This window comes from Ochotona curzoniae, unplaced genomic scaffold, assembly GCF_017591425.1.
Source record: "Ochotona curzoniae isolate NIBS_2020 unplaced genomic scaffold, NIBS_Ocur_1.0 scaffold_4701, whole genome shotgun sequence".
NCBI lineage: Eukaryota > Metazoa > Chordata > Mammalia > Lagomorpha > Ochotonidae > Ochotona > Ochotona curzoniae.
In genome coordinates this window covers 56,490,528-56,515,747 of record NW_024467122.1, presented here as the reverse complement: position 1 = coordinate 56,515,747, position 25,220 = coordinate 56,490,528, and the positions used below count along the sequence as shown (strand labels likewise).

Here is a 25,220-nt window from a genome sequence, read left to right as displayed (position 1 = left end):
GTGGGCAAAGAGTGAATGAGATCCATCTTTCATCTTTTGGTTTGTCCTTCAAATGGTCGGAACTGGGCCAGGACACTATTTAGGAGCCAGGAACTCCATCCAGCCCTCACATGTGGGTAACATGGCTCAAACACTTGTGCCTTTTTCTGCTGCTTTCCTAGGCACTGTTAATGGGAGCTGAATTGGAAGTAGTCAGTTGGGACTCAAACTGGCACTTCACTCTGGGATACCAGCATCTCAGGCAAGGGCTGTAACCCACTGTACCGCAGTGGTGACTCCTGGAGGTCATTATGTTAAGTAAAATAAGCCAAACACAAAAAAGTGTGATCCCACTTGCATGTGGAATGTAAAAAGTTGTTTTCACAGAAAAATGAGAGTATAATCATATTAGAGGCTGGAGAGAGTAGAAGATAAAAAGGGAAGAGGAAATGTTGATTGATTTAGAACTAAGTCACAGTTGAGAGTCAAAAGTTCGTTGTGTAGTAGAGTGACAATAAATAATGATAATGTATGCTTTTGCCAGAGGCCAGCTCCAGCCATGTTTAGAGCTCAAGAAGGGGGTGTGGATTTGGCGAGGAAGAGAGACACGCAGTCACTTGGTGCCTTGTACTAACAGCTCAAGTAGCTGTCATTTTTATTTACTCAGACACATCAAAAGCTTCTGCACAAACATTTAATTGGTATATTTACTTCATGATTAAGCAGGTGCTCTTAAAGATAATTCTGCAAAATACTACATTCATTTTCTTTAAATTAAGCCATTGTTCATTCTTCTGTAGTAGCCATTGAGCAACGGCCAGGACTCCAAGGCCAAGGCACATGTGATTACCTACTAATCAGTAATACATTCCTACTACATTTCTATTTCTACAACTTACCCATCACTTAATGGGAAAAATATGGTACAATGGAAAAAACTATAAAGATCCAAGACAAAGCTTTCAAATATTAAATTCCCCTACAACTACAGGCTCTACAACTCCATTAACAATCAAACAATAATTAAAAGCATATCTCTATAATATTAATAAAAGCATCCTTTAATTCCTTTAGCCAAAATTATGAAAGCAGATAAAACAGATACTTTTCCTATGATCCAAAGAAATTGCAAACACAGGCTAGCCTTTAAGGTCACAGTAACTGTATTTATAGCCATAGCAATTTCAGCTCATACTCTCATCACTTTCACTAATTTTTAGGATACTTATCAAACCCTTTCCCGGAGGTGCGCTAACATGTCTGGGCCAGCTTCTGAGACAAGACACACTGTAAAGTGTCCAGAAATGGCGTGGGCTTAATTGCACTCCTGTGTGTGAATTGTTAAAGGCCCACTCAACAAGACATTTATCAGTGATATTAACTCGCAAGCTCACATCAGTTGCAAAAACCATCACACAAGGGCAAATAATCTTGCCTCAATAGATTACAGAATTCTTAGAGTGATTGAGTGTCCCTGCAAAAGGGGGTGAAACTGCACTGAGGTGATTGGAGAGACCTCACCAACACAGGAGCTGTTCTCTTTACATCTTTGTGTCGTCCACACCCACTGCATGGACCCCAGCATGCTTTTCTGAAAAATAAAGAAGATGTTGAATGTTCTAAGAATAATAAATGTTTGAATAGACGTAGGTTTATTGTGACTGGATATTACTTAATGTTTACATGTATTGAAACTTCATATGAAACCCCATGTTATGTACAATATCTATGTGCCACCTAAAAATAAAACAATAGTATAATTACATAGATTCCAACAGCAAAGTTAGGGTGTGTGTCTTCTCTGCAGCATTTGTCACCATCCTCTTCGGGACAGCAGAGTGTATTACCCCGGCTCCCACCACGCTTCCCCCACGCACACTCCTCAGCTGTCAGCCACCTTGGGAATTGCCCTCGCCCGAGGAGAGTGTTTTGCTTAGGGTCCTTCCAGCTTTGTAGTGTCAGTCTGCACCTGGTGAGTGAGTGATGCCCTGGTGTTACGATCTGGGTCCCTCTCTCAAGTTCCTGAGCTCCCCATGGGCTTGACTCACGTCTTTGTTGTTTCTACATCAATAACCCAGTTTCTCTCTCTGCCCAGCTGTGCTTTCGTTCCTCTCTCGTGGGATTCCCAAGAAATCTTTCCGATCCACTTCTTTCCTAAAATTCTTGCCCGGTGTCTGCTGCCCAGGTATCCAACCTAGATCTAGAAACCTGCTTTCCCTGCGATCAGTCCAATGTGTCTCCTTCAGCATTTGTGTGTGTGTGTGTGTGTGTGTGTGTGTGTGTGTGTGTGTGTGAGAGAGTGAGGGAGGGAGGGAGAGGCGTTGCAGTCTTCCTTTGAAGGGATTTTGTTCTGAAGGCCTTGTGGACTCCTCCTGCATTAGCCATCTAGCAATGAAATCTCTTACAGACATTGAGAAGATCTCAAAGCCTAATTCAGGAGAAAGGTTTAAATTTAGGGAATTGATGAAAGAGAATACATTTTCTGCACAACACTGTAGAAATTTGTTTTTTTTTTTTTGTTCAGATATAGCTTAGTAAGAGAACTGGGCCCGGTGCGATAGTGTAGTGGTTAAGGTCCTTACCTTGCTTGCACCAGGATCTCAAATGGGCACTGTTCTAATCCTGATGGACCTGCTTCCCATCCAGCTCCCTGCGTGTGGCCTGGGAAAGCAGTTGAGGATAGTTCCAGAGCTTTGGGACCCACATGGGAGACCCGGAGGGGGCTCCAGGCTTTGGACTGGCTCAGCTCTAGCCATTGTGGCTGCTTGGAGTGAATCATCAGACGAAAGATCTTCCTCTCTGTCTCTCCTCTCTGTATATCTGCCTTTCCAATAAAAAAATAAATCTTAAAAAAGAACTGAGTGTTTTGTTTCCAAAATGTGGCAGCTAGACTGTGTGTTTCTGCATTCACCTGATGCATGGCAAGATTTATGAAGATTTATATAAATTAGGGAGGACACCTACAAAGTTGATTACAAATCCTCACCAAATTATTAAATTATCCATGCTGTAGGACTACATCATTTATCATCTTTTTCTCACTTTTCTCTCTGGGAAACGTTGGTGAGAAACCTTCACCAAGTGACCACAAACCTCCTGTGTGATTTTTTTTTTTTTTGCCTTAGCCTAAGCATTTTGCATATAGAAGGAGTGAAAAGGAGGGGGAAATATCTGCATTCTTGAAAATAAATGGATTCCAAAGGAGATAAGAGCGTTATGTTCATTCTCAGCGTAATGAGATCCTACTCAGCAGAGCGTTATTAGAGACTGAAAGCCAAGCCGTATGTTTTCTTCTGGTGCAGCCCTGACAGCACCGGGATTGAAAAGAACCAGAAACCAGCGCTGTCCACTGAGCGTTTGTGTCAGGGGACCATGACTGGGTCAGCTGGCTTTCAGCAATGCAAGAACACCCTATTGCTATGACTCAATCACTTCAGCTCCTTAGGGATTGTTGTATTACTGAACAGGTAATGCATAATTATTGTAGAAAATAAAGCCCCAAAGAACCAGAATTACAGATTCATTGACAGTGTACATTTTGTAGCCAGACAGGCTTAGGTTCAATTCCCAGCTCTGCTACTTATATGACCCTGAGTAAGTTTTATCTGGTTTTTCTCTCTCTAATTGGCTATTAAAATAACAATATATGTAAAGTAAAAAAAATGTGACAGTAGGGTACAAAAGAATACAATGGAAATGTCTGTCTTTCATTTCACTTTCCCTCTCCATTTTCTTTCCATAGTGACAGCCACTGAACTGTTTCTCATGTCTTTCAAGCAGTTCTCCATGCATATAAAACATACATATGTGTAGATACACTTGTCTCGGTGCAGAGCTAGAATCCTATTGTGTTTCTGCTGTCATCTGCTGAGGGCGTTCTCTACTTCGGCAGTTTAACTTAGAGCAGATGTCTTATCAGCACATGCAGATCTTATTCTTTTTAGGGCCTCTGCTGTGCTATAATTTTTTCAGAATATTTGCTTATTTTCATTTTATTTGAGAGTTCTACATAAAGACAAAAAACAGGATGGGGAGAGACAGAGAGGGAGAGACAGAGATCCTGTACAGACTGACATTCTCCAAATGTGTCCACGTAAGGGGCTGGGGCAGGTTGAAACCAGGACCTGGAACTCAATCTAGGTCTTCCATGTGGTTGGTGGCTGTTGCCTCCCAGGGTCTGTGTTAGCAGGAATTTGGAGTGGAGGTGGAACTTAACAAGGTGTGCCAGTGTTCCAAGGCCTATCACAGGTACTGTGCCAAACACCTCTGCTGGCTGGGTTAACGGAGCTGTGGTTAAGTGTACAATAGTATATCTAATTCTTACTGATGATATTTTAATGGTTCTTAATGTATCACTCGCCAGTAAAAATCCTCGTAAATTTGTGATTATGAATCTGTATGATCAGTTCCTCAAAGTGGAATATCTATATCGTAGTATATGGCTATGTAAATTTCTGATTGATGTTGCAAAATGTCTGAATCTTGGTGTCCTACTTTGTAAAAATTGGGGTAGAAATATATAGGAATAATGCAGGCATGGTGCGGTGGCCTAATGCCTAAAGTTCGCGCCTTAAACGCAACGGGATCCCAAATGGGTGTCAGTACTGATCCCAGTAGCCCCACTTTCCATCCAACTTCCTGCTTGTGGCCTGGGAAAGCAGTTGAGAATGGCCCAAAGCCTTGGGACCTGCACCTACATGGGAGACCTGGAAGAAGCTCCTGGCTTCAAATCAGCTCAGGTCCAGCCTTTGCAATCACTTGGGGTATAAATCATCAGATGGAAAATCTTCCTCTCGGTCTCTCCTCTCTGTATATCTGACTTTGCAATAAAAATAAATCTTAAAAAATAATGCAAAGTTAGTGAGACTGTCATTTGTTTTTATTTAAATGCTCTGAAATGAAAGTACTGTTTGAGTCCCTGGATTATAGTAAGTACTAAGGAAATGTTGACTGTTGTGATTCTTTTTGGACATTGAAGAAAATTTAGCAAATATTTTTGCCAAAAATTACTTCTGTATGTTTTAATTACAAGTCAATATTAATGACGTATTTTTTGTTTGAAGGGCAGAGTGGGAGGGAGAGGCAGGGAATGAAAGAACTCTTCCAATTGCTGGCTGATTGCCCAGATGGCTCCTGTGTGTGATGCTGGCATTGTAGGTGGTGACTTCACCTGCTATACCACAGCGCTGGCCCTAAAGGAGTATGTGGGGACCTGCTATGAACTAGATGTTATTGTAAGTCTTGAAGACACATGGTGAACAAAACAAAGGCTATCTGAGCCAGGGAGTGCTTTTGTGAATTCTAGGAATGACATTTGCTGAAGATGAAAGAAAAGACCAAACTTAGAGTAAGTGGATTGGTTGGTTAATTAGTGGCAGTACAATACGTATGAAGCTTGGGAGGAGATTTTATTTTTCAGAGGTTTATGCTGTTAATAGGAAATCAGAATCATTAGGTTATAGCATTGATGATTGGAGCCTTGAGGGTCTTTTGTCCCTGAACTTCAATGAGGGGGTTATATTTTGCTCAAGATAAGCAGCTGATTTCTCAAGTCTGAAACCAATTTTGAGTGTCACGGTGGGTGATGGGTGCTCTCTTATCTAGAAATGGGTATTTCTAGAGGAATATTTCACCCAAGTCTAGCAGCTCTTAGCATGCTGTACCTAATATGCTTCAAATCAATTCATGAGTAAGTAGCAATTTTTCAACCCTTTTCTGAGAAATCAGATTTTTGATATTCTGAGAGGAGGAATATAGTTATATTTTAATATATGTTATGTAATATATTAACATGTTTTACATATATACAAAAATATAATACTATACGGCTATTTAAAATTATTTTTTTCCTTGAAGTAATTCTAGTTGCCATCATATCACAGTTAAACTCCACATTTTATGGTGTCTTTGGAATGTGTATTTATGAATTTTCCCCATGAATTTTGCTTACTTAGCCATTGACTTGGGAGATTATCAAGGCCAAACTCATACTCTTGCTCTGTTTGAAACACTAAGTTCAAAGAACCATGAACTGGATTATGTCACTTTCATTACATGAAATAATTATGTGATAATCCTGAAAATCTAGCCACATTTAAACAGTTTGGCATTTCAAGTGTAGTTAAATGAATAAACATGCTTTTGGAGGATTCACACACTGAAGGTTTTTTTTTTTTTTAATTTATTAAAGGGAGCAAGATTTTCCTAGCACTAGTAAAATCGAAGTTTGCAGGTGCTGAGTTCTTGGAGCCAACTGTCATCTTCACAGCCCACAAGGTCATCCTGTGTTCTAACAGAGCCACAATGTGTCATTGCTCCCAGCATGAGCTTTGAGAACAGCTGCACCACACATGGAAAGCCAGGGCGTGTCTGTTTTCATTGTTTCGGGGTGATGACGAAACCCAATCACCATACAAATGAAAATCTCAGAAGTCTAGAAATATTTTGAAGATAAGTTTGAGAGCAAATCTTCCTTTGTCTCTAATTCTGCTTGGGTGCCTTTGATGTTGTATTGTCTGGGATAATGGTAGAGGGTGTGGCAAGAGAAAGGTTGAATTCAAAATATCAGTGACTTAAATGTGTTTTTTCAGGTCTTAATTAGTTTCTGCTGGTTCTTAAGTTTAGACACTGCCATAGCTATGACTGTTACCGCTCATCAGACATACCTCTGTGTCCTAGTTAAGTGTGCGTTCAGATTTATCTGCTAAGTTAGAAATACAAAATAACATGAAATGAAATTCTCCTCTGATTCTGTTATTAATTTTTCTCCTGGGGCTAAGGACCCAGGACAATCAGATCCAGATTCTGACAGGTCAGAGTACAACTTGAAATTATTTGTGGGTTTATATCTGTTTTTACTTACCCTGCAGTGAGACATGCAGAAGAAACAGCCACTTGCCCCTGGAGGCAGTGGGGCTACAGGAGACAACCTGCCTCTGTGTTGTGGTGGTGGTCAGACACTCAGGGATACTTACATACTTCCACATATGCACAGCCAGCCACATCCACTGATAACTACATATGTGTGTCCATGTGCATCCACAGCAGCTATATCTAAACATGCCACCAGCTGCTTTTATAGGCTCACAGACAATAGTGGGTCACAGCCAAATCATTGTATAACAGACTTGTGGGCAGCTAGCCAAGCAAGTACACATGTCAGTTACCATGACATCAGTTATCACAGAGGGATTCAGGAGCACAGATAAAAGGGGGCAAGGGGAATTGATAAACATCATCTTCCCAACATCCACAATTTCACAGGCAAATAATCAGAGAAGAGGTTAACCAAGACACCACACACAGCCCATGGTTTGTAAACATCTCCATTCCCCCGGCTGTGAAACTCTACAGTGCTATATGTCAAGTGTTATGTTCTCCTTTCTAAAATACAATATCTTGTACTCTCTGTCTTATTCTGCTTTGCCTTTTCAGCAACTTTGTCAAGTCATAGGATAACATTTTATCATCCTCTTACTTTTTAAGGATTATGCTATTTTCTTTATTAGGACGCTGCCCACAAATCTGACAGATGTATCTGCTGATCCATTGTTTGGGCTATTGATTAAGCAGTTTGGAGAGTGCTCGGTTTGGGATTAACATTCAGGGAATAATGTTTGCTCTTCTGGGTCGATCTCCATAGATCTCAGAGTGTTCAAGTCAGAGCAATAGCAATTTGAAAATGAACCTTAATGTCACTTCAGCTTTACCTGAGCAGGTGCCGTTTCAATAGAGACTAAAGGGCAATTCAGTAGCAATGTGATTTTTATAATCTATACACAACATCCTTCTTCCTACATCCACATGTGTTTTTTCTGAGACACTGTCTCCCAAGAAATGTCACCAATTCTTCAAAGAAGGTACCTCCAGGAGAAATGAACCAGCACATACCCATACCTGTGAAGATAAGTAAAATGGAATGCAAAAGCCTTCCTGCACTCTCCCATTGTCATTGAATTGGATAAAGTGCAGAAAAGTATGGCATTGGAAAAATAATTGAATTCTGGCTAGAGATGAAAATGCCGCAGTTGAAAATGTTCCAGAACAACATGTACTTGGATTCATATGAAAGAAAAGTTCTTTGAGCGTTTAGGCCAAGTGACCCAGCAGGGTTGATAGTGAGAGGCATATTTCACAGTTGTATAAATATTTAAAATAATTTTCCAGCCTATAAAACAAGTAAATTAGGTTATTTTTTTTTTTAAAACCAGCACAGTAAAGTTAACCTGCCTTTCTTAGTGGGAAAACTCGCCATCCATCCTCATCTTGGCCCTTTCCTCTAAGAGGGAATCCCTGAGAAAGTAGCACGGTGAAGATTTTCCACTTGAAAAACCAAACTGCTTTATATTTCCAGGAATTTCAGAGGGGATATTCAGCACCTATAGCACAGCTGTTCTGTTTTTAAAGGCCTGATCTGGCTTTGGGCAGCAGGAACCGGTTTGTGACTATGGATTAGATTCAATAGATAAAATTCTCATTGTAACTCCCTCTGAACTTGAAGAGTAGATGAGGGACTCCACTGTACATCTGAGCTTTAAGGAAAGCTGCACAGTTGCTGGCTGTAACGTCCTGAGTGCTATCATCTTAGCCTCTGAGCCTATCAAGAAAGCCATCAGTACTGTGAATGATTTGTGGGTGATCATTCTCAATTGGTATCTTTGAACACTCAGTTACTCTTGTTCTTTCCAAAATTTATCTTTTTTCTTCATTTTGACCATTGTCCTGCATCATTCTCTATTACTGCTGTTTCTTTGCTTTTTTGCCTCCAGAGAAGGATTCCAAGATCATGGCAGTGATGTTTGAAGTGTTTACTAATGAAGGCTTTGGAAAGAATGCCAATGACAAAATGTGGGATGTCCATAAGACACTGCGTAAAGCTGATACCATGGGGTAGTGGGTAGAGTTCTCTCCTGTGGGTTGGGCAAACTGAACAGGCCTTCGGTATGGCACAAACTCACTGGGTATTCCTGGGAAAATTATTTTTTCCTCTCTGCTCGTGGTTCTCACAGTACTCAGGCAAAGAAATTCATTAGGGAAGGTCTTTTCAAATTTCACTTTTTGGAGTCTTATCTGTTTTCTTTGACATATTCATCATGAATATATTCCTTGATTATACTTGTGATTCTTTCTGTTCCTGAAAAAGTACTAATTTTGGTTTTGTTTTTAGGATGCAGAATGAAAAGTGGATGAATGTCAAAGTGGGAGACATCATTAAATTAGAAAATAACCAATTTGTTGCTGTGAGTATTTAATATTTAAATTATGTAAGTTTTTACATGTACAAATTTAGTAAATCCATAGTAGGCCTGGGTAATACTATTATATATTCATTAAAGGTCTCAGTTTAAAGATATTGTAAAAGATTATTTCCAATAACATGATAAGGCTGAATTATCTCCTTGTCCATTTCTTTAGGGACCAATCTTTAACAAAAATTTTAAGTCAGGATCCATTAATCATTTTACATAAGAGTTTGAAAAATGCTTCTGAGTACCTTAAAAACAGTTTTTCTCACATATTTTGTACACCATTCCTTAATACTGTGATTAGAATTGCTAATTTCCTGATTAACCAGAAGTTTTATTGATTGTGCTGTGTCAATGAAAGTTTTACTTTGTGTATCTGCTGTACTATAATTTATATTCTCAATCTCCTTATATTGCAATTTACTGAATTAAGAGTATTCCAACAACTACTATAATGTATGCAACTGTTGTAGTTCAAATTAAATTTAGGGTGACAAAGATAGCCAGTTTGGAGATGAAAACTGTTATATACGTCGAACATATGTTAGACTAGCTATGAGAACTGTTATATTCATTGTAATATTATGTAGCAAGTTGTGATATTCATTAAATTTGTGCTACCTTACTGCAAGGGGAGACATCTAAGATGTGCTTACAAGGACAACAAATGAGTTAGGACTCCTAAAGAGCTTCCCTTAGCCATATTCTTTGGTTAATGCATTTTCTATGGATTCTGAGTTTGCTGGGTCAACCCTTGCTAAGAAACCACTCAATGGAGAGTCCATTCACAAAAGTACTCACAGTTTCAAGCAGAGAAATCTTTGTTTTCCTGGCAAGCTGAATGGTTCAGAAAATAGCTGAAAACCAAAAGTAGATGCCAAAGCAGCTAACAGGGAGCCTGGAAGTCGTGGTGTTGGTTCCTTCTGTGCAGGGCAGGCTGTCAGGTCCTCACATTCTGTTGACTATTATTTTAGACACAATTTACATGAGCTTGTCTGGCTTGTTTTGCAGCTCTTTAGAGTTTGGGAACACCACCTATGAGAACAGGCCCTGTAGGTGGGCTCAGGGTTACATGTGTACAGGACAGTGGATGGGGAACTGGTAAGGATATTTCTTTGTTCCCTTCCTTAAGTGAACAAATGCTTCATTGCTTTTGGTTCGTTCATGTGTCAAATCAGACTGCTAGACCACTGCATCATTTCAGATAGACCTTCCTGTCTTCCCAGGCTGTGGTTTCCTAAGTTGGGATGCTACAGGATCCCTGAAGTCCAAGTGCATGTTGATCTGCCTGCTGTCTGATGCCTAGTGTCCTGTTACATTATAGGGAGCATTCAGTTAATGTTGGCTAAATGAATGGTGCTATCCATTTGTAGAAAGAAGACAGAAAAAAAAATGGATCTGAAGTAATAAAAACCAGACTTTTTGGGCCAATAGGATACCAACAAATAAATATAAATGCCGTAATGAAGCAAATATTATCTTCAGAACTCGTTGTTTTTGAAGAAAAGGCTATATGCTTCCCATTTTGGTTCTTCTTTCCAAGTAGATCCAATGAGAAGACTTGTGTACTTTTAAGTAGATACCTTTAACTTTTGAAAAGAAGCTTGCATATGTGGAATTCTCAGATGTGTGCATTCAATTTTTTGGCAGCTACTGTATGCCAAATGCTGCTTGATGATAAGGAATTACAAAAAGCAAACCTTATCCTTCAGTAAAAGCCCCATGTATATACTCCAACAGGATAAACAATAGGCTGGACTCACTTGCTCACTAATAGTGTTATTTCTTCATTTATACATTTTTAAGGAATAAGTTCAGAAAAGCAAGAGGGAAATCTGTGTTTCAAACTTTGTTTTTGGCAGGGGAGGGTGTTGTGTGGAGTGGCACAGCCAGCGTATCAGAGCTCCAGCTTGCCCCCGAGCCTTGATATTCTAATTTGTATTTCCCTCCAGCTGTGCTTTTAAGTTAGCTACATTTTCTATTTTGTAATATACATGTTTATTATTGTGAAGCCAGTAAATGAGATCCATAAGACAAGGCTGAGTCTCTCAGCTAGAAGGAAACCACTTTCGTGAGTGCATCATTAACACTGGTTTAAAAATGAATCACACGTTTACACAAGTCCCCGTGCAGTCAGTGATCCATGTGTTTCAGGGGTGTCCAACAGAACTTTAGCAATGGAGAAAATGTTCTATATTTGTACCCTCCAATGGGATAGCCAGTAGCCCCATATGGCAACCAAGCACTCAACATGTGGTTAGTGTAGCTGAAGAATTGAACTTGTAAGTATTTCAGAATTAAATAGCTACATGCAACTTGCAGCTATCATGTTGGACAGTACAGATGGGATCCTTTATTGTGGTTCCATGATGAGGTGAGAGTGGTTGGTTTCAACCCTTCGCTTGTGGCTGCTCCTCCTGTTTTCATCTGGAGGAACACCATCAAAATCACACTGTCAGTGGCTGGCACTCCCTTGCTCAATCCCCTCTCCTAAGAGTGTCTTCTTTGTTACATATGAGGGCAGGGGGTGGTGTGCATGACTGCCACCTTTCCCTTTTCTCATGCATACATACATGCATACATATATATGTGTGTGTGTGTGTGTGTGTGTGCATATGTATAAAATATTTGGAGGGCAGAGTTGCAGAGAAAAAGAGAGAAGAGAGATTTTCTATGTACTGATTCACTCCCCAAATGGCCACAGTGGCTAGGCTGAAGCCAGGAGCCAGGAGCTCCATGAGGGTCTACCATGTGGGTGGTGGGAACCCAAGGACTAGGGCCATATTCTGTTGCTTTCCCAGGTGCATTTGCAGAGAGCTGGATGGACCAGAAGTGCAGCACCCAGGAATTGAACTGCCACATGTCTGAGATGGCTCAGTGCCTTGACTTCCTGAGCCACAGGGCTGGCCCTGTTCCCTTTCTGCTTGCACACTGCTTCAGTGCGAAGAGCACATTTCCCCTTGCTCTTCCATGCCACCAGTGTTACAGGAGCTAATTCTTTTGAGGCGGTGAAAGGGCTGGGGTAGCTCAGGACTTCCAGTAGTAATGTATACGTTACATGCTGTTCACAGACATGTAAACATGTCTATCTCAATATTTATCATTTCTTTGTGGTAAAAACATTCAAAATTCTTCTAGGTTTTTAAAGAAAAACACAGTACATTATCATTATTTATAGTGATTGTATAGTGCAACAGAACACCAGAATTTCTTTCTTCAAGCTAACTGAAACTCAGCACGCAGAACCCTTACCTCATTCTCCCTCCTCAGTACTCTCCCAGGTCTCATGTTAATGCCATTTTATTTTCAATGTCAATGTGCTCAACTTGTTTAGATTCAGTACCTACAGTACATAAGGGGGGCGGGGGTCATGTGATGTTAGCAAATCTGTTTGACCACAGACCTGAATCCTGGTCTCCAATAGTATTACCAGTCATATGTATTTTTACCTGCCTTATTCTTTTTTTTGACTCCTGTAACTACAGCTCTGTTGCTTTAGTGTTTGAATTAATGAGGGAGGCTTCCAAATCCTGACTCTGTGATGTGTCCTGACTAGGTGATTTTATCTGACATTTTCCTGTGTCTAGCAATTTGTACCCATAAGATCATTTTCAAGAGCAAGCAAATGCTGTAACGGGTGAGCTGTAGAAATCAGAGCATTAATATAACTCCTTGCTTTCTAGCATCACCTGGCAGAGTTTCAGAGAGCTTATATTTGGGGAGCAAAAATCAGTCTCTGAAAGAGACCTGCTTAGGGTTATTATGCTCAGGGAGATCTTGGAAAGCCAAGTCATGGCAATAAGGCAATAATAGCTGGCATTTATTGACTATGCGTCCCGTAACACACAATGTTATAAATGATTACTGTATAAATTGACCATTTCCACATTAGTCCAACAAGGACAGGTTATACTCATATAATGTTACACAGACTAGAAATTTTCACAGACTAGAAATCAGAAGCACAATTATCATTACATATCTGTTCAGTGTGAGAACCAGGAGATAAAACTAGGCAGCCTAGCTCTAGACTCTTTTTTTTTCTTTCGTTTTCATCCCTCCCTCCTTCCCTCCTCCCCCTCTCCCCTCTCCCTTCTCTCCCTCTCTCCCTTCCTTCCATCCATCTTTTTCTTTTTTCTTTTTTGTTTTCTCTTTTCTTTTCTCCCCTCCTCTCCCCTCCCCTCCCCTCCCCTCCCCTCCCTTCCCTTCCCTTCCCTTCCCTTCCCTTCCCTTCCCTTCCCTTCCATTCCCTTCCCTTCCCCTCCCCTCCTTCTCTTTTAAGGTTTATTTCTTTGAAAGGCAGAGTTACAGAGAGAGGGAGAAAGTGAGCTTCCATCTGCGGGTTCACTTTAAATGGCACAACAACCAGAGCTGGCCTAATCTGACACTAGGATCTGGGAGCTTCTGGCAGGTCTACCACATGGATACCAGGCCCCAAGGACTTGGATCTTCCTCTGCTGCTTTCCCAGATGCATTGGTAGGAAGGTAGCTCAGAAGCAGAGCAACCAGAACTTGAACTGGAGCCCATATGGGATGATAACTTTGAGGCAGCAGATTCATCCACTAAGTTACAGCACTGACTCCTCTAGAGGCCAGTCTAAGCATTGCATCTTCTGTTACTGGCTCAATTAGGATAGTCATCCTAATTGCCTTGAGTCTGGGCTGCCACAATTTTGGATTTCAGAAATTAAGCGATCCAGAATGATTCACCCAATTCAAATGCTCAAGTTAAAGCTGTTCAGTTAAAATCTACAATTTGACTTATGGGAATTGATCAGTAAAATTTAAACAAGAGAATGATCTCAGCTGAGATGGCCAATAAGGTGGCATATCCAGAAGTTTTTTGCTTTTGCTTCCTATATAAGTAATCCTCACTTTACTCTGAACCATAGAAATGAATTATCTTGGGGCTGGTATTTGGCCTAACCATTAGGTTATCAATTAGGATGCCTGCATCCCATATCCAATAGTTGCCTTCTATATATGACTCCGCTCCTTGCTCCAGCTTCCTTTAATTCAGACACCGAGAGGCAATGGTTTGGGCTTAAGTAATTGAATTCCTGCCAGCCATGTGGAAAGTCTGGATTAACCGTCCATATTGTGAAGCTGATGTGGTAGTGTTCAGGCTAATCCTCGGCCTGCAGCACTGGCATCTCATATGGTCATCGGTTTGTGTTCTGATGGCTCCACTTGGGATCCAGCTCTCTACTTGTGTTCTGAAAAGTAGTGGAGGATGGCTCAATTCCTTGGGCTCCTGTACACATGCTGGAGGCCCCAAAGCAGCTCCTGGATTTGGGTTGACTCAGTTTGGGCCATTGTAGCCATTGAGGGAGTGAACCAGTGGATGACAGACTTTATCTCTTTCTCTCTGCAAATCTGCATATCAAGTAATAACATATAGATCTTAAGAAAAAGTTTTTAGCTCTTGACTTCAGCCTCGGCCCAGTCTCTGGTTGTGGGCAGTTTAGGAATGAGCTAGTGGATGGGAGATCTCTTTGCTCCCTTTCTTTCTGCCTCTCAGAAAGTAAACTTAAAAAAAATTTTTTTTTGCCTCAATTTCCAGATCACCTAGTTTTACGTGGGAAGCAGAAGAAAAAGGCAGGGTACAATTCAGCTCTCCCAGTGGGCTTGACTTGTTTAAAAGATGATAGAGATAAGAAAATGACTAGCTGTATGTGGGAATAGTTTTGAATAATGAAGGGAAATTTAAAAGTGGTATTCAAGAGGATTCTACACATGTATCTTTCCCTCAGATATGGCTCTGCTATCTTAATATTTTTCTACCATTACAAATTTGATTTTTGAACATCAACAAAACAAAGTGAAAATACTTTATTGTTTACATAGTTAGTGTACTATTTTTGTAACCTATCAGAGGAAAGGGTATACAGCTGAGGATTTGGCTCTGCAGTTTAAGCTGTACATATCCATGAGTGTGGGGCTGAGTCTCTTGGAGCCATTGTCTTCTCAGTAATGGTGCTCTCACCTTGAGTTGGAGACAGAGGTGAACTTCACATGAGTTAATTTCGTTCAGTGGTGGTGAAGGTGATGTAGCAGCATCTGTTTCTTTTTTTTTTTTTTTTGAAGATTTATTTATTTATTGGAAAGTCAGATATACAGAGAGGAGGAGAGACAGAGAGGAAGATCTTCCATCCGATGATTTATACCCCAAGTGAGTGCAATTGATGCTATGCCGATCCAAAGCCAGGATCCAGGAACTTCCTCCAGCTATCCCAAGCGGGTGCAGGGTCCCAAGGCTTTGGACCATCCTTGACTGCTTTCCCAGGCCACAAGGAGGGAGCTGGATGGGAAGTGGAGCTGCCAGGACTAGAACTGGTGCCCATATGGGATCCCGGTGCGTTCAAGGCGAGGACTTTAGCTGCTAGGCCACGCCGCCGGGCCCAGCATCTGTTTCTTCATCATTGCTGGACCAGATAGGACCTCCCTCATTCTTGTAATTGGAACAGTATTACCAATTCACATGGTTGTTGAGAGAAGAAAATGACACAATTAGGCAGCATTTTGCAAATCCTTAACTGACTGCATAGCTATAAAGTATTATCACTGCTTATAATTTTGTGTCCTTCATTCTTAAACTCAACAAGCACTGTTTACTCCTGGGAAGCCTGTGAAGACGAGGTCTTTGGCTCTGAGAACTCAGTGATGTCCAGGTTTGGTGTGATGGGAGTGATGATCTCAGGTGTCGGTGAGGCAGTGAACAGGGCTTTGGGTCACCTGAGGAGGTTGGAAGAGGGGTGCTGTGTGTTTCACTCCTTGGAGACATGGCTGAGAGCCTCTTAGCAGTGCGTGGGGAAAGACATCAGCCGTGACAGAGGAAATAAGAACAGTTTTTTGGAACATGGTTCTGGCTCTAAGTAATGATTATTCAGCCCATCTTTGACTTCAGATTATTGATTATTCCTCCCCATTTCCATTCGTTACTTGGGGCTGGTGCCTCTGTTTGGGGATCTACCTTCCATTGCATCTAGAATGTTCCATGGTGGCATTCCTTAGCGACCACCAACTCTGGATGTTTTTCTCTTTTCTCCTCCTCCCATCTCCCCTTCCCTCCATCCCTTTCCATTTGCCTTTTTTTCTCTCTGCCTCTCTCATTTACCCTCCTAAAACACTTTGTCAACAAAACCTTTAGCACCTTTTATCATATTCTGCCTTCACTGAACTACAAAATCCTCAAAACAGATTTCATTTTTGTATCTGGGAAACTCCTCAAACTGCTGAATTTAAATCTGAGCTCACTAACTTATTATATGGCCCTGAATCAGGTACTGAATCTTTTTGGGCCTCATTTGACTCATCTGAAAAGTGGTTTCCAGAGGAGCCACACTGCAGGATTCCTAAGATATAGTACCTGGCATCTAACAAGGCCTTGCTACCTGTTGGCTTTTAGGATCCTAAACACACTGGACCACTGCTTTCTGAATCACCTAGAATTTGGGTCCACTGAAATTTATCCGACAGGGCCAGCTTGAGGAGGAGGAGGCCTGAGATTCAGAGTTGCCTGACGGAGGGGCCTGAAGGATGCATGCAGGTTGGTCTGCTCCAGGCCCAGCATCTCTGGCAAAAAGAAGTGACCAGAGACCAACAGGGTCATTACTAGTTTCTCTTGTCCTTTGCTTTTCAGAATTGTTCCTGGGAGCACTTTGAGAAAACAGGCTTATGATGATGACTGCTTGGGTTACTTACTCTGCTTAACTCCTCGTACCTGTTGACCCCAAACCATATTGGATTAAAAACCTCAAGGGGAGACAGGAAATGCCAACATTCAGTTGTGGGGAAGGGAGAGGAGCGGTGAAGGAGGGGAGGGCAGGACAGGAATCAGCAAGTGGGGAAAGAGGAGGCAGATTCAGAAGACGTCGAGAAGATGACTGTGGAGAAGACAGGTAAAGGTGTAGAAAGTGAGAAGGTACAAGTCCTGGGTTCGCAGAGTACACTAAAACTGGGCCAGCCAGCCTAGATCCTGTGGGGATTATGTGGGAATAATTTAAAAAGCTCACAAAACACCCGAGTCAAAAAACAGAGTCAAAACCAGAATTTTTTAGGTGCAAAACATTTTTGAAACCCATCCATAGTTGCTCCATGATATGAATTTTAATCAACTCTTTGAAAACTTCTTGTGTGCGTGAATTTCTTTCTTTATTTTGCACCAAAATAGACTTGTCTCCATACCTTTTGAAGTTCTCTCCTGTGTGGAGGGAGTCCTGCCACCAGGTGGCAGTGGCGCCCCAGTCACATGCTCTACCAGGTGGCAGTGGCGCCCCAGTCACATGCTCTACTGTGGTGGACCCAACTCCCTTTTCCTGTTGACCAAAGGAAGCGTGTTCATGCACTGAGCTGAGTTACTAAGCAGTATCAGGGGTCATTCACCCCAAGGGAGCCTTGAAGAGACAGCAGTGCTGGATACCAATAGGCATCTTTCTCTGTGTGCCATTACTATTTTTCAATCACAGGTCATTCAAATTAGGAAGTTCTTGATCTTTTGAGGCTGAAAGGAAGAGAGTCATAGACCCACAGCACACTAAACTGTGATATCTTATGTCTTTATGCATTGAGATGCAAATGTGGAAGTAGGCTTAAAGTCAATTTTCAAAAAAAAAATTGTTTTTCTGGATAGGTAGCCTTTAACTCAAGTGCGACACATGCATTTTGACATGTCCTCTCTAAGGGTTTGCTCGGTTATGATTCCGACATGTCAGAAAATTCCTGCCTTGACAAGTGGCTTTTTTTGTTTGGAGCTGTTAGGGGCCTTGACAGAATGCAAACCCATGTATTCCTTTTGGGGCTGTCACTGAGGTACTTTTCAGCTCTGTTTTATGCTCATTTAGACAAACTAGACATGCACACTCACATAGCCTATTTTGGGGTTGTAAGTTTAAGAAAATGAAATGAGTGGATTGATTCTAAGTTTAACCTTGAGGATTGGAGAATGAGCCAATTTTTAATATAAAAAAAGGCAAAACATCTACATTTCTGGACACGGTTGTACATTTAGACATAGAAAATTGTTACATTACTATCTCAAAAGAAAGTGCTGATATTTAAGTAAATTGTTTTCAAAACTTCAAAACCCTTCAGCATTTCAAAGTGAAATTTACTATATATAAATTAAAATTTGAAACTTGAGATAAAATAGACAAGCGAGTTACCAATATAGAAAGGCACCTAATTCTGAAACTGAATTACGACAGATAATTCCGAAGCTCACAGTGAATCCTCAAAATAGAATCATTTATCTCTCGCAAAGATAAACTATCCAGTGTATGAATTCTTTCCCCATCTTTTTACTATGTGTGCTCTTCTGTTTTGCTCTTTTGCTCAGCCTCCAGTTTATATTCTCTATTCTTTTGATTCCCCGATCATCTTTTTGTCTTATTGCTTTGAGTTTTGTAGTTTGCTTTCATTTTAAAAATTTCTTCTTTTTGTTTTTAACTTAGTTCATTCCCCCCTCCCCCACTTATTTACCTGCCCCATGATTTTACCTGATTATACCAAGTCACTAAAACATGTGCCGTGGGTGCAGGAGTCTAGGTACTTGGGCCATCTTCTGGTGCTTTCCCAGGAACACTAACAGGGAGCTGGCGCAGAAGTGGAACATTCAAGACCTGAACTAGTGTCCAAATGGGTGCCAGCATCCCAAGTAGTGGCTTAACCACTATAAAACACCAGCTCCTATTGGAAAGATTTCTTCTCATTTGTCTTTTTCATTTAAAACATTTTTTTTAATTTAAAAGGATTTCATGCGTCTTATAAATTCCAAGAAGACAACCACGCTTCCTTTGCTACCCTGTAGGATCTTCTCCCTTCTTAATCAGTTTTTGCAAAGACAGTTTTGATCCCCTCTGTTTACAGGCTTAACTCACCACTATTTATACTGTTCAACTAGTGAAACATAGGAATAACACAGTTTCACTGGAGTGTAAACATGTACTAAAAAAAGACGGTCATATTCTATAGTGACCATTATTACATATTTTGGGTATTTTATATTATCTGCCATGTATCAGAGATAATGTATGATTTGTGTTTTTGAAACTGCTTGTTTCACTTATTTCATAATATTTCCAGTTGTATTCATTTTGTTACAAAACACAGGGTTTCATTCTTTGTGACAGTTGAGTTATAGTCAATAGTACCCATAAATTAGATTGTCTTTAGCTGGTCATCAACTGATGGACGTCTGGTTTGATTCCATACTCTAATTGTGAATTGAACTACAATACACATGGGGGTATAGATCACTCTCTCATGCTGATTTCATTTTGTTTGGGTAAATTGGTCATTCTCAAAGCCAGCACATAGGTGTTTTATGTGTCTTTTGAAAAGGCAAGTCAAATGGGTATTCATTTATGAGATATTCCCTGTCTTTCTGTATCGTGACTGTCAAGAGATGTGAAAATAGGAACAGATCTGAAGGACAAACATAATGAGGCGTTTGACATAGAGGTAGTTGAGGATCACCTTTCTTTAACCTGTTTTAAGGCTCTTTTGCCTTATCAACACTGCAGGGGTGAGGTAGCTTGGAAGCCTTCCAGCCAGTCTTCCTAAGTATTCTTTTGTCATGATTTTTTTTTTTTTTTTTTTTTTTTTTACAATAGGCTGATTTGCTTCTTCTATCAAGTAGTGAGCCACATGGTCTCTGTTATATTGAAACTGCTGAGCTTGATGGGTAAGTAATAGTTTAATCTGTTAGATTGGGTTTCAGTTGATCTAAATGTGATATCTTTAGAAACATGAATTAAACTTCATTATTTTTTGAAAGACAAAAACAGATCAAATTGCAAAATCTGTCTTTAATGATTTTGTAATTTTGAAGTTACTTTGGAATCTGTTTAATTTTCTTTCAAAACATTGAGTTAAACATGTATAAAAAGTAATTTTGCACAGGATCACTGACCCAGTGAGAATCCCTAGCAGCTTTAGTTTGTTCTAATTTCCAGTGATTTTTTTCTTCTCTAAGGTAACTGAGAGGGGTGGAGATAAGACATTCTGAGGAAGGAAGGGAGGAAGGATGTTACCTTAAAAGGCAACGTTTGGAACCGTGTCAAGGAAAGACTTAGAAGAAAACTGGGCAATGATGCAATTTTGACACTGATGTTAATTTAGAATGTGTTTTTAAATTGCATAGCATTTCTGTTTCAGAGAGCCCAACTGCCTACATTTTAGCATGACTATTCTGTTCCTTTAATGGGCTTTATCATTTAATGCTAATGTAAGTATTATAAAAGTCCTATTGTTTAGATAATAAAACAGTACTTCGATAGAGTAGGTGATTTTCTCAAAGTTATTAAATGTGAAGCCAGGCCTCAAACCTGAATTCTTGGCTTTAACCATTGCCTCCCAAATCATTCCCATATTGAGCTACCCAAATAGTTTGGCCTGTGTGATCCTATCTCTGGTTTGGGCATAGCAGTGTTAGACAAGACAGATAAAACGGTATTGAGATGAAAACTTATAGCACTAAATGCCTCTACTTGAAGAACAAAACAAAACTAAACTAAATCAATAATCTAATTTTTCGCATTCATAATCTAGAAAACAGCAAAAATAAACAAAAATCAAGCAGAATAAAAGAGTACAAATTAGGAGATAAGTCAATGAATTTGATAGCAAGAAGAATAAAGAAAATGGTGAGATGGGGTTAATTGTTTGAAAACTCAATGCAGTTGACATGCCTTTGGGAAGCCTGAAAGAGAGAAACAAATGAGCAATATTGCAAATGAAGCAGAGTAATTCACTAATGAATCAGAGACTATCAGAAGGGTAATAAGGAAAAAAATACAAGCAACTCTGCACACCAAAAATTGACATTTCAGATGAAATTGGTGATAATCCATATGAAATTCCTAGAAAAATACAAAATATACAGTCAACATGAGACAGGTAACTTGAGTGGTTCTATAATTATTAAGGAAATTGAATTTAAACATAAACATTTCAAGCAGTAAAAATGTTTGCAAAACAAAAGTTTGAGGACTTGAGCTAGTCAAAACATTCTCAGATTTTGCTCAAAAAAATTGATCCTTTAAAAAGCTGATAAACTAGACTCATCAAAGTAAAAAGTTTTGCTCCACAGCAGATCTTCTCAGGAACATTAGAGATAAATTGTGGATTGGGAGAAACTATTTGCAAGCACATATCTGATGTTAACTTTGAAAATAATTTTGTCTTGAATATAAAAAAACATTTTTACAATTTTACAGCAGAAGCAAAGCATACAGACAGAAAATGGGCAAATGATATGAACAGTCATTTCACCCAAGGGAATATACTAATGGAAAACAAGCACCTAAAAAGATCTTCAATATCATTAGCCTTAGGAACATTAAAATTAGAAGCACAATGAGAAATCATTTATGTGCATACTTATCAGAATGGCTAAAAAATAATGACAAATCTAACTGCTAGAAAACATGGCAATACAGGATTACTCTTATATTAGTATTGAGAATGTAAAATCTTATGGACACATTGGAAATCTGGCAACTTCTGAAAAACTAAACTGAACCAATACACACATAGTAAATTTGATTTATTTTATCCCAGAGGAATGAAGATTTACAAAAGCTCTCTAAGAAATCTGAACAAGAATATTTATAGTAGCTTTAGTAACAATGTCTGAGAATGGGAAGCAGCTTATATATCCTTCAGTGGTTGTGTGTGGTTGAACAGACTGGTACATCGTAGAATACTACTCAGCAACAAAAAGGAATGAGCTATTGATACATAAGCAACCTGCTCAAATCTTGAGAGTATCATGCTTAATAAAAGGTCCATCCCAAATGGTGTATGAGTCCAATTTCATACAATCCTTGAAAAGACGAAGTGATTAAAAACAGACGAGATTGATATTTTCCAAATATTAAAGATGAGATGGGGAAGTGGGTGTGGCTATGTATTCTGTCTCCAGATTGGGTCATTGTCAATATGTTGGTAGTCATGTCCTCCTACTATTTTGCAAGACATCAAAAGGAATATATGATCTTTCTGTATTACACTGAAAGTTACTTTGAAGAGTATCAGGACACCCAGCAGACTAAGAAAGGTTATGGGAAATACCGAGGTATTCATCAGGGGTCAAGAAAAATATATTTCGTAGGATCAACAGGGTCTTCGTGTGATTATTATCCTTTTAGTTTTCACATTGGAAGGTAGGAGATGCTGGAGTGAATCCTGAGGAAATAACTTGAAATAATGAATGATGCTTTTTGATGAATGACATGCTGTAGGTGAAAGAGCCAGGGCTGTCTGGTTTGGTTGATGAGACAGGCTTTATCAGATACGTGAAGTGCTCCAATGGATGAGCAGAATGGTTCTTGAGCTGCTGCACCACTGATCTCTCTTGTCTGTGAGTCTGAGTTCTGTTCCTGACTTATCTAAGAAGTTTCTCTAGTCCAATTCCTACTCATCTCATCTCCTAGGAATGGGCAGATACTAATTGATGAGATTGCTTTTAGATAAACAAAGTGTAACTATGCATTCAACTTTGTCCTAAAGTGATTTCTCCAATGGCCATTCCTTGAGATGGGTTTAATTGTTTTAATATTATGCTGAAACTCATTTATAAAAGTTGCATTGATATCCCTTCAGGGTATCTGCTTCTCTGCTCTCTAAACTCAGTTATTCCCTGGGTTGGCATGTAATCCCATATATGATATTACCTGGTTTTTTTCCTACTTGTTTCCTTCAAGAATATAGTAAGTCTTCCTTGACCAGCACTGAATATCCTGGGCATTATAATACATGCTGAATTGGTGTTTGTTGATTGATTGAATCCACTACAAAACATTTATGCTGATGACAGGAGTCTTGACAGATTGTTTTTAATTTATAGAAGAAGGAAATTAGGTTGAACTCAGTGAGAAAACTGGGCTATAAATCCTTAAGCACAAGGCAGGCATGATGGTTTTAGAATCTTCCTTGCTGGCTGTCCCATGAACGCCAGATGGCCATCTGTACTATGTGGGTGTCATTCTGCCTGTACCATGATCATCTTCCTATGATCAGCTAAGCTTGTCTGGTTCCACTATTCTATACTTAGGGACTTATTGGGCTGATACTAGAAGAAATAGAAAGCTGTATTCGTTTTCTCATTTAGATTGCAGCTACTGTGAAATAACCGTGACCATGTTTTGCATGTAAAACCCCTAACTAGATAGTAAACTCTGCAATGATGTTGGCTGCCTTTACTTGGCAACTCTGTTCCCACTCTTGATGTGCTTTATAACTCACCCATGATGGCTGAGTAGGTAAGAATGAAACGATAGTTATTCTGTTCTCTGGCCCTTCACATGGCAAGGCAGATTACTATGTTGTACGGATGTGCTGTGGGCGGAGCCTGAGGAGTCGCTGCCCACTTTGCCTTGATGGTGGGAAGTGTGAATGACTTTTCGGTCAGGGGATTTCTGAGAGGGTTTGCATGCACTACACCCACCTGGTTGCTTTGGTAGGTTGCTGTGGGGGCTGTTCCAGATACAAATCCTTGTTGTGTTACTCATTTTTTATAGGGAAACAAACCTTAAAGTTCGTCATGCACTCTCGGTCACCTCAGAACTTGGAGCAGATATTAACAGACTTGCAAGATTTGATGGTGAGTGTTTTAATCGCACAAATATGTCAAAACCAAAAAGTAACATCATAAACCATTATCTGAGATCCAAGTTATGTTTCTTTTCATTTGTTGGTAGAACATTAAAAATCTGCAGGCACAAAAGTCTGTAATCGCTTCTCATGTTAATTAGTTTATGAAGGAGAGAATGGCTTTCTCAGCTCATCATTTTGTCTTTTTTTTGTTCTTTAGATCTTGTTGCCTTCAATCCATAATGCCCTTCCCTGCAGTCCCTCAGAATTGCTGAGGGTGAAAGCAGGCCACACTTTTCTAACTCCAAGTCTAGCAACCATCCATTATTTTCTGATGCCACAGTGAAGATCAGACACTAAGCTGCAAACTTGGTGATTAGTCATCCTATTTCATCTGTTTCATTTCTTTGCCTGGTGAAGATAGTAGGTGCTTAGGAAGGATATTTAGGTTTATTTTTTCTTCTCTCTTAAAACTTATCTAAAGAAAAGTGTTAGAAAGAAATGAGGCAGGGGGAGAGAGAAGGAGAGGAAGATGGAGAAAGATCTTCACTGGTTCACTCCCCAAATGGTCACAATGGTCAAATCTTGGCCAGGCTGAAACTGGGAACTAGGAGGTTCATTTGGGTCTGTTATATGAGTTCTGAGGTCCAAGTACATGAGGAATTTTCTGCTACTTTCCCATGCACATTTTCAGGGAACTGGATTGGAAGCAGGGCCACCAGAACTCAAACCAGCACCCGTATGGAATGCTGGTGCTACAGGCAGTGGCTCTATCCACTACACCACAGTGCTGGTAGAATAATTTTGGGTTTCTCAATCAGTTGAGTATGTGTTATCTTTTATGTTATCTTTTATGTTAGGCTATTATTTTTTTTTAAATCATCATCTTCACATCATTCAATCCATCTGATCTTCAGGTCACTATGCTTGTTCTTTTGTAGCTATGTTTCATTGTTTTCTGTTAAGGTTGTCCTTAACTATTCATGGAATGATCTCTAGATACTGTCCATTCTAGGGAGGGAAGCATTTTCTGACTAAGAGACCATGAAGACATAAAATCCTTCAGGAGTCAGAAGAATGAAACAATAATGGCAGGGTTGTAGGTACCGCCCTGGATGGTAGGGAGAACATATGGGACCGCCCTCCCATCCTTCCACATTCCCTGGCTTGGCTCACTTGTAATTCTGGCCCTGAATATTACCACTCCCACATAGATTGATTTTGGGATATTAACAAATCTTTATGAGTTTGACATTTTCTTCTAAGATGTGTTCTTTGGATTTACAGGATCTTATAAGTTAAGACACAGGGAAGTTGACATTATAAGTTTCCTCAGTGTACAGCATAGAGTATATATTGTCTGTGCTTTGCATTTGTTTGTAAACACTGTCTGGATTCTGT

At 39.9% G+C, this 25,220-nt stretch overlaps 1 protein-coding gene across 3 annotated transcripts in view; it reads left to right on the top strand.

Annotated features, from left to right (window-relative positions):
• Positions 1–25,220, top strand: part of ATP8B4 (ATPase phospholipid transporting 8B4 (putative)) — a 249,725-nt gene that overhangs the window by 124,263 nt on the left and 100,242 nt on the right. For all 3 annotated transcript variants that reach the window (XM_040969053.1, XM_040969054.1, XM_040969052.1), the window contains exons 7-9: positions 9,146–9,218; positions 19,838–19,908; positions 23,747–23,829. In XM_040969053.1, the coding sequence (XP_040824987.1) occupies positions 9,146–9,218; positions 19,838–19,908; positions 23,747–23,829 (227 nt within the window). The remainder of the gene's footprint in view (positions 1–9,145; positions 9,219–19,837; positions 19,909–23,746; positions 23,830–25,220) is intronic.